Source organism: Pelobates fuscus, chromosome 3 (genome assembly GCF_036172605.1).
Source record: "Pelobates fuscus isolate aPelFus1 chromosome 3, aPelFus1.pri, whole genome shotgun sequence".
Classification (NCBI taxonomy): Eukaryota; Metazoa; Chordata; class Amphibia; order Anura; family Pelobatidae; genus Pelobates; species Pelobates fuscus.
The window spans coordinates 202,108,957-202,124,976 of NC_086319.1; the positions used below are offsets into that span (position 1 = coordinate 202,108,957).

At 45.3% G+C, this 16,020-nt stretch overlaps 1 protein-coding gene across 1 annotated transcript in view; it reads right to left on the bottom strand.

Annotated features, from left to right (window-relative positions):
* The window catches only part of LOC134601001 (leukotriene C4 synthase-like), a 52,397-nt gene that overhangs the window by 12,225 nt on the left and 24,152 nt on the right, over positions 1–16,020 (bottom strand). Inside the window, exon 4 of the mRNA XM_063445412.1 lies at positions 199–269. Coding sequence (XP_063301482.1) covers positions 199–269 — 71 coding nt within the window. The remainder of the gene's footprint in view (positions 1–198; positions 270–16,020) is intronic.

The following is a 16,020-nucleotide window of genomic DNA, read 5'->3' on the forward strand; positions in this document are numbered from 1 at the left end:
GGAGGGCTTGAAATGGTTGCAGAAAAAAATAATAATTAAATGCATGCATGTTTTCAGATATATCAACTAAACAGTAATTTATTTCCTTAAATTGGTTAGTGGAGTGTGCTTTTAACAGCATATCTGACAACATTTTGTTTTTTTTATGGACAAGTTTATATGTTAAATAAATGGCAATTAAACAAAATAATTACTTACCCTCATGGAAAAAATATCCTGCAATCCACAGAACTGACACAAAAAGTGGAAAGTATTCTGAGCAGTTTAGCCTGCAACAAAGACACAATTTAGAAGTCATATGGTCAATAATAATCCTAGATACTCATATTAATGACATAATATTCTGTAATGTATAATGTGTTGTGTATACAATAACGGTTTTACAGTCCATGTTTTATATCCGTAGCTTAACCTATAGCACATAAAGATACAAGCAAAACATGAAAGATTGTCATTCGATTACCTAAATAAGAAAAGGGATATTAAATACTTTAAAGAAACAGTCCGGCGTGGCTTGGCAGGAAAACTGACACATGTCAGCTGAGCTTACACGGCTTACCTTTTATATTTTGCATTTGTCACACATCCACTCGCTGATTTCACCCGGGTGCGATCTCTGCACTCCTTGTTCGACGCGGGGAAGAGGGCTAAAAAGCTCAAAGCCCTCATGTGGGAAGTTTTTTGTGATATTGGCGACCTGCTGCAATCAAAGTGTAATTCTAAAATGGCGGTGCAACCCAACCCCTACCTTCCTCCTTAATGCTCCTGATGAAATCCCTTGCACAGGGGGCCTCAATACTCAACTGCCGGGGGACGACTTCACTGCTCCAGTCACCAGGGGTTACTTCAAGGCCCTATCGCAAATCATTCGGGCACTTTTTAATGCTGCCCTGGCTGTTATCAGGGAAGAACTTACGGTGGTCACAGCCAGAAGGCAAGCAACGGAGGAAGATGTCTCCTCCATAACACAAAGGTAAGCTCGGTACATAAACCTCAGGCCTCTCATCAGGCTATGAAGGCCCTGGATGATGCGCACAGGTTCAAAAATGAAAAATTGGGGCATTGCTGAAACAATCGATGGGCAAGAACTGCTACACTTTTTAGGTGCCTGCCGGCTACTCTTCTACCGTATCACCTATAACATGTGCCTATTTTCTTGTAATGCTCAGTTTTCTTTTATATATATATTAATGATTTGGCAAGTGACTTAACTATCCTATTCATGCCTGGCACAGCCATGGCACACAATGCAAATCAATCAGAAAACAGACACATTGGGGTTATGTATATAAAAAAAAAAAACCTGTCTGTTCTGAAAAATGGTGCAAACACGAAAAACGGGCTGAATCATTAATGGAATGTTCCTGCTGGTCCCACTACTTTCCATGATCACTGTTTTACTTTTAGTATTTTAAACCACTTTTCCCAAATACTTTTTAAACATAACCCCTATTGTTCATATTTCTCCTCTGTCAATAACTATTTTCAATGGCAGAAAAGGGCACTATTTATAGCAATTATATCTATGGGGGTAAAGATAAAGGTACTCAGTTCCAATATAGTAGTAAATACAGCTGTGTGGATTTCTAAATTTCATTCGTCAAATTTCCCAAACACATATTTGTAGATTAGGGGATAACTCAACACACTAATAAAAATCCTGGGCAGTGACAGTATCCCATTAATGCTAATGGTGAAAATGTCACATAACCTCTGGGAGTGCTTGATATTCTACAAGCAAGTTCCAACTTGAGGTTGGAACCTCATATGAATAATGGTGCAGATAGTTTCTAAAAAAAAAAAAAAATGCAGAAAGATGTACAAGAATTAATAGTATACACACACAAGAAAGGAGCCAAAAATCACTTGTATGTATCACTCTAATGTGTGGCACCTCTGGATCCTTAGGGGGATCAACAACCCTCTTCTATGAATGGTAGCACTCAATGTTATAGATGAGATGGTAGTGAAAGAAAAAAAAATTACTATAGTGTAACATTGTCTCAATACTACATGGCTGTCTCAATGATCTCAAAGGATTAATTTGTGGTAACTGGCTTGAACCTAGGAGTCATTAATCTGATAAATGTCGTTGTAGGACACAGCTTGATGAGAAGATCAGCCCAATGACTAGGTATTACAGAAGTCAGAAAATGCTGTGGTAATTGATTTGGAACACTCATTTGACCTTAAGGCATCCACCATGATACTACCTCAGCTGATTGTTGGCAACACTGAGGGATTAAAATGTTGCCGAAGCTGTGTTGTTGATGTCCTGTGATCCAAGCTACTGGTGCTTACTACACTCTCCACCGGACTCAGAGAAGGATACTCCTCCAATTACTCCTTATACAATGCTTCTCTACATTACTTCTTTATCCCTCTCAACAAGCAAGAAAAGCCTGTCAAAACAATGATTAATGCTGCGAGAGTGCTTATCCCTGTATTCTAGCGGCAGCCAGTTGCCATGACCTTCATCCAATGGATGGTCAAGGTGGAAGAAATCAGATTAACAGAGGCCTTGAATGCATCCTTATAAAATACACAAGTAAAAATACAATATGTTACAGTACTCATGGTTGCTCTAACTTATGATATCTGGATATGTGATATCTGGATATCTGGATATGTGATGGGTCTTATTCTTGGTTTAAGTCCACTGTGACGTTACATAGATGGAAGTGACTTTTAAGAAAGTGATGTGTTTGGAAATGAGTGAGAATGGATAAATTGATTGCATTATTTAAGGATAGACTAAAATTAAGCACCTTAGAGAAGAGAAGATAAAATACATTATGCTATAGCTTTTTTTTTTTTTTATCAATTTGGCCTCTTGTTACTTTTTATTTCTGTATTCTAATAAATAGCATTTTTGTTATACTGGCAATTCCCCTGCTTCCCTCTGTGTGGATAGCCCTCTGCTATTTAGTAATTATATCACTTTGTTTATGCAGCACCACTCACACCACCCCTGCATGTGACCTACACAGTCTCTCTCTCTCTACATTCCATTTAAAGAACGATCTAATGTTTAAACGTCCTTTATTGCATAGTCGGTTTAATTAAAAAAATATATATATATACACCTCCTGCTCTGTTTAATAGCCCACTGGAGCCTGCAGGAGCCTTCTGTGTGTGAGTAAAGTTAAATTATTAATAGAGCAGGAGATAAAAACATCTAAAGTAAACACTCTGTGCGGTCACATCTGATTTGAAAATGAAACCACAGTTTGGGAGGTGTGGCTAAGGCTGCATAAACATAAACTAAAGTGATTTAACCCCTTAAGGACAGAGCTTCAGAAGCTTGTCTTTCACTTAATGACAACGGCATTTTTTGCATTTTTTGCTATTTGCGTTCAACTGCAATTTGCATTTTACTAATTTATTGCACCGACACATATTATATACCGTTTTTTAAAGGACAGAAAGGGCTTTAATTTGATGTAACACATATATATATATATAAATGCTTATTTATTATAAAAAAAATACAGAAATATGCAAAAAAATGTTTTTTTGTGTTTTTTTTTTACAGTTTTTGCAATAATAATGTGTACATAATTAGTGCAGGTTAAGGAAAGTAATTAAAAATAAATTCATTTAGTTGTTCTGAATTACAGAATATATAATGTGTCTGGGATTTTAAGTTTTTTTTTGGTAGTTACAGGTCACAAAGCACAAGGAGTAAAATAAACTTTTTATGTGGAGCGATTTTAGAATTTGGTATGTTTGTCTTGTAAGCCTAATAGCCATAAACGAAAACAAAATTGCCACACAAAAGTATATATTTATATAAAGTAGACACCACAGGCTATTTACCTAAGGTTGTTTTGACACTTTCATCGTAGCCATTTTACCGCCAACTTCTGCTAAATATTGGAGTAAAATTGTGTTTTTGGGGGGTTTTCGAACACAAACTTATAACAAAGAACTTCTCATGTGTATTTTGTAAAGTTGGTGTGTGCTATTCCTGTACAAAGTTTTATTATGTGTTCAGTTACTTCTGCTGAGTACAACGGTACCCCCATTGTATGTCTTTGGCACTATTTCGTGAAGCTACAGTGCCATATAGGAGACCTGTCCTTTTCAGTATTCACAGTAGAATTTTGAGAGACGGATTTAATGAGCCTATGCTTCCATTTGGGGTATTATAACAGTTTGACTGTTCAAAAAAAAACCACAAAGGCCTACCATTTGTAGAAGGAGACACTCCAGGGTATCTCATAAGGTGCATATTGTGCCTTAACATGCCCCCATTTTTTCACCAATAGTTTCCAAAGTATGTGGTATAAAATAATTGTGTGCATTTTTTACATATGGATTGCATTTGTGCTGGGCATTTTGTATATTTCACATGTGCCACTAAGTTCAAACCCCCCAAATTATGTTCAGCTAAGTCTTCTGAGTAAAATGACACCCCCATTGTATGTCTTTGGCACTAGTTCGTGAAGCTACAGTGCCATATAGGAGACCTGTCCTTTTCAGTATTCACAGTAGAATTTTGAGAGACGGATTTAATGAGCCTATGCTTCCATTTGGGGTATTATAACAGTTTGACTGTTCAAAAAAAACCCCACAAAGGCCTACCATTTGTAAAAGTAGACACTCCAGGGTATCTCATAAGGTGCATATTGTGCCTTAACATGCCCCCATTTTTTCACCAATAGTTGCCAAAGTATGTGGTATAAAATAATTTTGTGCATTTTTTACATATGGATTGCATTTGTGCTGGGCATTTTGTATATTTCACATGTGCCACTAAGTTCAAACCCCCCAAATTATGTTCAGCTAAGTCTTCTGAGTAAAATGACACCCCCATTGTATGTCTTTGGCACTAGTTTGTGCCATATAGGAGACCAGTCCTTTTCAGTACTCACAGTAGAATTTTGAGAGACGGATTTAATGAGCCTATGCTTCCATTTGGGGTATTATAACCAGGGCCGGCCTTAGGGGTGTGCGAGCTGCAGAGGCGGCTCTAGACTTTATGAGGCCTTAGGCGAAACGCAAACATGAGGCCCCACTAACAAAAAAGTGTCACATATACACATTGACGCACTGTCTACCTGTGTATGTGCCTGAGAGTGTGTCTGACAGAGAGTATCCTTGTGTGTGCGAATGTATGTCTCTGTGAGCATGTTTGTGTTTTTGTCTGAGACCCTATGTGTATGGGGTAGCTGATGGTGAGAGGGAGCGGGGGGTGTGATGGTGAGAGGGAGTGGACGGTGATGGTGAAAGGGAGCGGGGGGTTGATGGTAATGTGAGAGGGAGCAGGGGGTGATAGTAATGTGAGAGTGAGAGGGGGTAATGTGAGAGTGAGAGGGGGTAATGTGAGAGTGAGGGGGTTAATGTGAGAGTGAGGGGGTTAATGTGAGAGTGAGGGGGTTAATGTGAGAGTGAGAGGGGGTAATGTGAGAGTGAGAGGGGGTAATGTGAGAGTGAGGGGGGTTAATGTGAGAGTGAGAAGGGGGTAATGTGAGAAGGAGGGGGTGATGGTGAGTGGGGGGAAGCTGAGGGTGGTGACGGAGGGTTATGCTGAGGGTGGTGGGGGTAATGCTGAGGGTGGTGGGGGGTGATGCTGAGGGTGGTGGGGGGTGATGCTGAGGGGGGTGAGGGGGGTGATGCTGAGGGGTGGTGAAGCTGAGGGTGGGGTGAGGCTGAGGGTGGTGGGGGGTTATGGGGGATGGTGAGGCTGAGGGTGGTGGGGGGTGTGGCTGAGGGTGGTGGGGGTGAGGCTGAGGGTGGGCAGGGGTGAAGCTGAGGGTGGGCAGGGGTGAAGCTGAGGGTGGTGGTGGTGGGTGTAGCTGAGGGTGGTGGGGGTGAGGCTGAGAGTGGTGGGGGTGAGGCTGAGGGTGGTGGGGGTGATGGTGGGGAGGGGTGATGGTGGTGGGGGGTGATGGTGGTGGGGGTTAAGCTGAGGGTGGTGGGGGGTGAGGCTGAGGGTGGTGATGGTGGTGGGGAATGAGGCTGAGGGTGGTGGGGGGTGATGGTGGTGGGGGTGAGGCTGAGGGTGGTGGGGGGTGATGGTGGTGGGGGTGAGGCTGAGGGTGGTGGGGGGTGATGGTGAGGGTGGGGGGTGAGGCTGATGGTGGTGGGGGGTGACGCTGAGGGTGGTGGGGGTGAGGCTGAGGGTGGTGGGGGTGAGGCTGAGGGTGGTGGGGGGTGATGGTGGTGGGGGTGAGGCTGAGGGTGGTGGGGGTGATGGTGGTGGGGGGTGATGGTGAGGGTGGGGGGGTGAGGCTGAGGGTGGTGGGGGTGATGGTGGTGGGGGGTGATGGTGAGGGTGGGGGGGTGAGGCTGAGGGTGGTGGGGGTGATGGTGGTGGGGGGTGATGGTGAGGGTGGGGGGTGAGGCTGAGGGTGGTGGGGTTGATGGTGGTGGGGGTGAGGCTGAGGGTGGTGGGGGTGAGGCTGAGGGTGGTGGGGGGTGATGGTGGTGGGGGTGAGGCTGAGGGTGGTGGGGGTGAGGCTGAGGGTGGTGGGGGGTGATGGTGGTGGAGTGAGGCTAAGGGTGGTGGTGGGTGGTGATGGTGGTCGGGGGTGAGCCTGAGTTTGGTGGGGGGTGATGGGGAGGGAGAGCCTACCTTTCCCTGGTGGTCCAGTGGGCTCCCTGGTGGTCCGGTGGCCCCTGCTCCCGGTCTGCAGCTCCACAAAGCTGCAGACCGTGTAATCTCGCGAGATTCAGAGCGTTGCCGTGGTAACCCGCGGCAACGCTCTGATTGGCCAATTCTCGCGAGTCACATGGTCTGCAGCTCTGCACACTGCGGAGCTGCAGACCAGTGTCTGCGGTGGCCGGCCTGGCAGCAAGGAGGGGCCTCGCACCCGGCGGCATACCGGGCAAGCCGCCGGGCCCCCTCCTGGTGTCAGGTCCTCGGTCACTGACCGAGGACCTGACACACTCTGCCAACAGGCGGTTTAGGCGGCCGCGAGGCCCCAGCCAGCGCGAGGCCTTAGGCGGCCGCCTAAACCGCCTAATTAGAGAGCCGCCTCTGGCGAGCTGTGCGGCCGCACAGGGCACCATGGTGCAGGGGGCGCCCTGCGGCCGCATAGCTCACACGGCATGTCTGTTAGCCGCAATGCTAACAAGGCATTTGCCTTGTGCGGTATTTTCCAGGGGGAGGCAAAAAAAGCCGCCCCCAAATGCCCAAGGCAAATGTCTTGTTAGCCTTGCGGCTAACAGACATGCCGGGCGGTCGGGCGGCGCTGGCGAGTGAGCACTTCCTCTGAGCTGTATGCTCAGCTCCCTCGCGCCGCAGAGTGAGGCTGGGAGCCGGAATATGACGTCATATTCCGGCTCCCAGCCTCACTGTGCGGCGCGCGAGGGAGCTGAGCAAACAGCGCAGAGGAAGTGCTCCCTCGCCAGCCGCCCGCCCAGCCCAGCAGCCACTGGACCACCAGGGAGGAAGAGACCCCCCCCAGCATTCCCAAAGGTAAGGAGGCTTGGGGGGGGGGGGTGTCTAAATAAATTTTAAAAAATGTGTTAATGTGGGTGAGTGTGTGAGTGTATGTTAGTGTGTGTCTGTGTATGTTAGTGTGTGTCTGTGTATGTTAGTGTGTGTGTGTGTGAGTGTGTGTGTCTGTGTATGTTAGTGTGTGTCTGTGTATGTTAGTGTGTGTGTCTGTTAGTGAGTGTGTGTGTCTGACTGTGTGTGTGTGGCTGTCTGCCTGTGTGTGTGTGTGTGAGACTGTCTGCGCGTGTGTGAGACTGTCTGCGCGTGTGTGAGACTGTCTGCGCGTGTGTGTGTGTGACTGTCTGCGCGTGTGTGTGTGTGACTGTCTGCGCGTGTGTGTGTGTGACTGTCTGCGCGTGTGTGTGTGTGTGACTGTCTGCGCGCGTGTGTGTGTGACTGTCTGCGCGTGTGTGTGTGTGTGTGACTGTCTGCGCGCGTGTGTGTGTGACTGTCTGCGTGTGTGTGTGTGTGACTGTCTGCGCGTGTGTGTGTGACTGTCTGACAGTGTGTGTTTGACTGTTTGTCTGTGTGTGTGTGACTGTGTGTGTGTGGCTGTTTGCCTCTGTGTGTTTGGCTGTCTGCCTGTGTGTGGCTGTGTGTGTGTGTGGCTGTCTGCCTGTGTGTGTGTGTGGCTGTCTGCCTGTGTGTGTGTGTGGCTGTCTGCCTGTGTGTGTGTGTGTGTGTTTGTGTGTGACTGCCTATGTGTGACTGTCTGGGCAGACTAGATGGGCCGAATGGTTCTTATCTGCCGTCACATTCTATGTCTGTGTGTGTGTTTGTGTGTGGCTGTCTGTATATGACTGCCTGAGTGTGTTTGTGTGTGTGTATGTATGGCTGTCTGCCTGCCTGTGTGTGTGACAGGGTGTGTGGGAAGGGGTAAGGAGTGGGGGAGGAGGGGGCGCTGTGAAGATTTTTTGCACAGGGCGCCCAAATGCCTAAGGCCGGCCCTGATTATAACAGTTTGACTGTTCAAAAAAACCCACAAAGGCCTACCATTTGTAAAAGTAGACACTCCAGGGTATCTCATAAGGTGCATATTGTGCCTTAACATGCCCCCATTTTTTCACCAATAGTTGCCAAAGTATGTGGTATAAAATAATTTTGTGCATTTTTTACATATGGATTGCATTTGTGCTGGGCATTTTGTATATTTCACATGTGCCACTAAGTTCAAAACCCCCAAATTATGTTCAGCTAAGTCTTCTGAGTAAAATGACACCCCCATTGTATGTCTTTGGCACTAGTTCGTGAAGCTACAGTGCCATATAGGAGACCTGTCCTTTTCAGTACTCACAGTAGAATTTTGAGAGACGGATTTAATGAGCCTATGCTTCCATATGGGGTATTATAACAGTTTGACTGTTCAAAAAAAAAAAAAAACACAAAGGCCTACCATTTGTAAAAGTAGACACTCCAGGGTATCTCATAAGGTGCATATTGTGCCTTAACATGCCCCCATTTTTTCACCAATAGATGCCAAAGTATGTGGTAAAAAATAATTTTGTGCGTTTTTTACATATGGATTGCATTTGTGCTGGGCATTTTGTATATTTCACATGTGCCACTAAGTTCAAACCCCCCAAATTATGTTCAGCTAAGTCTTCTGAGTAAAATGACACCCCCATTGTATGTCTTTGGCACTATTTTGTGAAGCTACAGTGCCATATAGGAGACCAAGCCATATCAGTTTTTACAGAACTTTGAATTTTGACGCTGGGCCTATGTGCAATTTCCAAGCATCTTAGCAGGTATTAAATTCAAACTACCCCACAAAGGCCTACCATTTCTTAAAGTAGACACCCCAGGGTATTTCAAAAGGTATATTCTAAACCTTAGTGTAGGATCATTTTTTTGTTAGTTTGTACCAAGTCTCGTTGCAATTAGCATTTTTGTCTGCCTTTTTGACACACACTTGGAGATGTTACTGTATATTTTGCTATCCTTATGTGTGCTGTGGCAGTAAAACACCTAATATGTTGCTCAGCTATGTCATCTTAGTGCAACAATACCCACATGTGTACATTTTTCAGGGTTATGTGGATGTTGAAGGGGCACATTGGAGACCTATCATATGAGTTTTTACCAAACTTAGAATTTTGACGCTGGGCCTATGTGCAATTTCCAAGCATCTTAGCAGGTATTCAATTCAAACTACCCCACAAAGGCCTACCATTTCTTAAAGAAGACATCCCAGGGTATTTCAAAAGGTATATTCTAAACCTTAGTGTAGGATCATTTTTTTGTTAGTTTGTACCAAGTCTCGTTGCAATTAGCATTTTTGTCTGCCTTTTTGACACACACTTGGAGATGTTACTGTATATTTTGTTATCCTTATGTGTGCTATGGCAGTATAACACCTAATATGTTGCTCAACTATGTCATCTTAGTGCAACGATACCCACATGTGTACCTTTCTCATGGTTATGTGGATGTTGAAGTGCAATGATACCCCCATATACAGAATAGTTGGGGTAAACTTATCCGGGGGTAGTACACAGTCATCTGCGTGCCGGGCAAAGCTGTCATGGATTCCGAAACCAAAACACAGACAGACCACAAAGAGAGAGAACACAGAGAGAGAAACTTGTAATACCGGTCCTTAGAATGGCCGGGCTATACAAGCAGAGAATTGTCAAGGTACAAGCCGAGGTCAAAGAAGTAAAGAGAAACGGAACAACGATAGGACAAGCCGAGGTCAAGGATCAGAGAAGACCGGATAAACTGTAGACAAAGCCAAGATTCGGTAACCAATCAGACAGATGACTAAAAATCACCCCCCAAAACTGGTCTACTTATTCGGCCTGGGTGTGAAAAATTTTAAAACAATGGCCAATACATAGGCTGGGCTGAGAGGGGCAATCAGGGCAGTAGTAGCTGGTCTCAACTCTTACGCCCCTCTTGTAACACACCCTGCACCTTTTCTGGGGGTTTTGTTTTTTAGGGGTTGGTGGAATCTTAAAGCAGAAGTGACCTGCCTCCATTCTTCTGCTAGCCTCCACTGATGGTCTCCTTGTGTGGCATTCTAGCAGCTTAGAAATTAGCTCAAACTGGAAAGAAAGAAAAGTGCTTTTCAGCCCAGCATTTGCCTTTTTAAAAATGACAAAGGCATTGTGGATTGCCATCTGCATCAGGTATATGCCCACTTTTTTATACCATGCCCTGGTCTTTCTCATGATCAAATATGGCTGCATCAGTTGATCGGACAGGTCAACGCCCCCCCATATGCCGATTATATTGCCGTATGCAGACTGGCACCCGTTTATATTCGTCTCTGCCACGAACTGCGACCCTCCGAGTGTTTTCACCATGGATGGTGGTTAAGATGAAAACATCCTTTTTATCCCTGTACTTGAATGCCAGCAGTTCATTCTGGCAGAGAGCTGCTGTTTGCCCCCTTTTCATTTTTTTGTTCGCTAGAGCCTTTGGGAAACCTGTGCGACTCTTCCGAATAGTGCCACAGGCCACGGTCTCGAAGCAATACAACATTTTTAACAGTGGGATGCTATTATAAAAGTTATCGATGTATAGATGATAACCTTTATTAAGTAGTGGCATTATTAAGTCCCAGACAATTTTCCCACTTGTCCCTACTGTATCTGGGCAACCTGGGGGATCAAGGTGGCTATCCCTTCCTTCGTATACACGAAAGGTGTATACGTAGCCACTGCCACTTTCACATAGTTTATAAAATTTGATCCCATATCGGGATCTTTTGGATGGGATATATTGTCTAAACCCCAGTCTTCCCTTAAACTTCATTAGGGACTCGTCAATGGAAATGTTTTTATTGGGGGTATATATAGCAGCAAATTTACTGTTAAAGTGGGCAATTAAAGGGCGTAGTTTGTAAAGACGATCATACTGCGGATCACCTTTTGGGGGGCACTTGTTGTTATCACCAGGCCCGGACTGGCCATCGGGCATACCGGGCAAATGCCCGGTGGGCCGCGATGGCCGTGGGGCCGAGGCCGGCAGGGAAGATCACAGGATCGATCTCCCCTGCCAGCCCCTGCAGGGCCAGCGCTACCCGAGCGCCGGCCCTGCTCTGTGCCTCCATGGGCCGGTGGGGAGATCAAAGATCTCCCTCACCGGCCCACAGGCAGTTACAGGCGGCCGCCGGCAGGAGAGAGTGTGAGGGAGGGAGGCAGGCGAGAGGACCGGCGGAGCTCTAGCCAGCAGCTCCGCCAGGTCCTCTCGCGAGGTCTGAGCGTTGCCGCGGTTACCGCGGCAACGCTCAGATCTCGCGAGAGTGAACTATAGCCTTCAGGCTAAAGTTCACTCTCACCACTGGACCACCAGGGAAGGAAGCTGCACGGCACCCCCCCACCCCCCACCCCCCAGCCCCAGGCAGAACAGCTCCCCCTCCTTCCAGGCTAAAAGGTAAGAAGGGAGGAGGGGGGATATAACTTTTTTTTTTATTAATAAAAAATATATATTTAAATGTAAATAAAATATACCTTCACACTCACACACACAGCACACAGACACACACAGCACCCTCAAACACACACAGCACCCTCAAACACACACAGCGCCCTCAAACACACACAGCGCCCTCAGACACACACAGCACCCCCAGACACACACACACAGCACCCCCAGACACACACACACAGCACCCCCAGACACACACACACAGCACCCCCAGCACCCTCGCTCACACATATACAGCACACTCCCACACACACACATATATATATATATACACAAAAAATAACCCTCAGTGAGTTAACAGACAAAGAAAATTAGAAACCTAGAATGTGACGGCACATAAAAACACCCTCACACACAGCACCCCTCTTACATACACACACACTGCGCCCCTCACGCATACAATATGTCCAAATATATATATATATATACACACACACACACACACTAAAGCACCCCTCACACTGCACCACTACACACATTACGCTCCAGATACACGCTAGATCCCTTACCCTATATGCACTCTTAATCCTCTACACACACACACACACAATCTCCTATACACACTCTGGGTCCTTTACACAGTAGATCTCCTACACACACACTACATTCCTTGTCAGAAAACACATACAACATTCTCTAAACACACCCTCTCTACAACCCCTACACACACTACGTCACCTATACACACACACTTCAACCCATATGCACACACTCGCTACATCCCCTATAACACTATGCTCCCTATACACACACTCTACAGCCCCTCTCTACAGCCACACATATTACACCACAAACACAAATGAAATTGACCTATTTACACAATACCACACCACACTCTACACACACGCAATCCCACAAGCAGGCTCCATACACATGCACCATACACTTTCCTGGCCCTTTTGTCCTCTGGTATCCCACTTGTGGAGACACCAGAGACAATTTAAAAGCAAACTCAGCGCAAGCATGTTATTAAATTTGCTTGTGCTGCGCAGAACAAATTCAGGGCCTTTTTCTAATGCCAGAGCTCTTCAGCGGGGCTCTGCGCATTGAACTAGCATGCTCACTTTGAGAGGGGCTGTGCTTGTCATTAGTGATGACAAAACACACCCTCTCTGGCCCCGCCCCCTTCTTATGGGGCCGCTCTGATTGAAAAATGCCCGGACCTAATTTTTTTCCCAGTCCGGCCCTGGTTATCACTAAAGTGCATAAATCTTAGTATGTCTTCATATCTTTCCCTTGTCATTGTCTCGGCAAAAATGTGAGTATTGCAAATAGGATGTTTAGCCCAATACATCCTAATTTTGGGCTTTTTAATTAGCCCCATTAACATGGTCAGTGCCCAGAATTGTTTCAATTCTGGCACACTGGTTGGGTACCATCTCTCTTTCCTAGAGATAAGAGAGTCTGGATTGCGTGCCAGATATTGCTCCGCATAGAGATTAGTCTGGGTGACTATCTCCCCAAAAATCTCATCCCCCAAGAACAGCTGCATAACATCCAGCGCACTATAGGCAGACAGGTCCGCCTGTATGCCAGGATTGGCTGTAAACATTGGGATGTCTGGGGAAAAATTATTAGGGAGTACCCAGTCATCTGCGCCATGTTCAGCATTAGGGGAATCGTCGATTTCCCCTGATGGTCCTGCAGTATCTGGCACATAGTCCCTGTCCCCTGCATCCCCTGCGTCACTCCCTGCTTCACTCTCTGAGGCAGTGTCAGTGGCCTCTGAGTCGGCCGCTAACAGGGCATAAGCCTCCTCCGCGCTATACTTTCTAAACATTGTTAATACAGCTAACACAGCTAACAAAACTAAAAATATATATATTTTTTTTTTATTCCCTAATTCCCACTAAATTCCACCCACCAGAATAACTAAATCACAAATTAATAAAATCAAATAATAAAATTTAACCCCTTAGGGTTACAAAAAACTAAAAATTAACCCTTGAAAGTAAAAAAAAAAAAATAGATCACAGTAGAGTACTGTGACCTGTATATTGATCACTGCTAGCAGTGATCAAGCAGCAGGGAAAGGGTTAATTTTTTTTTTAACTACAGGAAAAGGAATTTTATACTTAAGTATAACTTTGCAATAACGCAGGGACACAATGTAGCACCGATCCGTCTCTCTCCACTTCACAAACCCACACGAGGTGGAGGGAGGCGGATCAGATATCCCAGCAGCATTGTGACCGCTGTGACTGGCTGTCACAGCGATCACATGGGCTGGGATATCCGGATTTGCTGCTGCTGGTCTGCCCCTGACTCGGAGGGACCCAGCAACAGCATTAACCCCGCGATCGCCGGCACTGCGCGATCGCGGCGTTAATTTTAACGCGTGACGGACAAGGTCCGTCACTCGTCATTAACGCATTCCCCTGAGTGACGGACCTCGTCCGTCACTCGTCGTTAAGGGGTTAACTCCTATATGGGAGAATTAAGCAGTTTTGTATATACCTATATATGAAAACTGCTTCACTAAGTTAAAGCAATGACTATAGTACATATCAGCCCCAGCACATAGAATACAAACCAAAGAAAAGTTATTTGCGCAATATCCCATATCCCTACGCACATTTATACCTCCAATAACTGGAGGTTACCTAAGATGTTTTCCCTTGACGTGGCAGGTGAGCTTACACTTAAATGGCTATTGAAGTGATAATAAAAAACTCCAGTTATTTCAATGTGCATAGGCATTTGGGATAATGTGCAAGTAACTATTTTCTTTGTTTTTTATTATTTAATCATTGTTATTCACTTAATCTGTCAAAGGTTTTAATCTTGTGGCTGATCAGTGTAAGCATCAATTACAAGTTTGGAACTTTAAAACATATATATCTTGAAATGGAAACAATTGCTGGCATGATTGTGGGTGGTGCTTCCCTTGAATGCTTCCACTGTAACAAGTGAGAAGCATCTAGAGCAGTGGTTCCCAACCCAGTCCTCAAGTACCCCCTAACAGTCCAGGATTTAGGAATTACCCGGTTGTGTCTAGAAAGAAAAAACACTTTAGACACAACAGGGTAATCCCTAAATCCTGGGCTGGTACACGGTACTTAAGGACTGAGTTGGGAACCCTTGATCTAGACAAATTATTTTGTTTCCATTCAGTCTGACTGTTTTCATGCTTTCCTGGTTTCTATGCTTTATATCCGTTGGACTTTTTCCACCTTAATTAGTGCAAACATTTACAAGGTTAGAACAAATTGGTTTGCAGCTATCCATCAATTTTACATACATCTTGAATGTCTCCGATACAGAGAGAGCAGCCCCCTGCCAGAAAAAAATTTATGGACCGCATATACAATACTCTTCATGAATAAAACACACACACACACACCAAACGTATTGGCGTTGTAAGGACTAGTGATGAGTGTGTGTTAAAAGAAAGAAAAAAAACTAAACAACATGTGTCGGTCATGATATATGCAGTTTCTATTCTCCCCTTTATTGAGGACAGGAGATTGTAACGGATCACCTGGCACCCCGACTGAGTACCTCGGTTGAAGGATGCTTCTAGCGCTTCCTGAGGACTCCAAGCACTGCAGCAGACACCACAACCACCGAACCGGAGAAGCATATGAATGCTCTCAAGCATGTGAGTGCTGTAAACAGCTGAACAGGAAAAGCATATAATCAGTTTACACTCCTGGCAATCAGCATACCATCCAATTCCCCCAATAACGAGACGACACTTCGTTTTGAGGTCAAGCAGAACTGACTGTACTGGCACATACAGCCTCTTTTTTTCACAATCCACAAACATAGTACTGCCCACAGGGTTTTGAAATACAACCAATAAATCCGTACAATACACACAGACACTCCCACACAAAATCCTCCCCTCTGCCTGTGATATGATTACTGAACACAATGGGTAATATAATTATCACAGGCAGAGGAATACAGTTTTATAAAACATATCACTGGGGCCCCTAAAACATGCATCCCCCATCCTCTGAACCGGGGGATCTGGGTGAACCACATATCCAAAATTCACCCAGATCCGTTTAGTAGTTTGGCAGATACGGTTTAATGCAGATTCCGCAGAACATATACAGGCTATATGAAAAATAATAACTGTTAAATGTGTCCCCTGTTCTGTAGTTTAAAACTACTGCACAATCTATGAATAC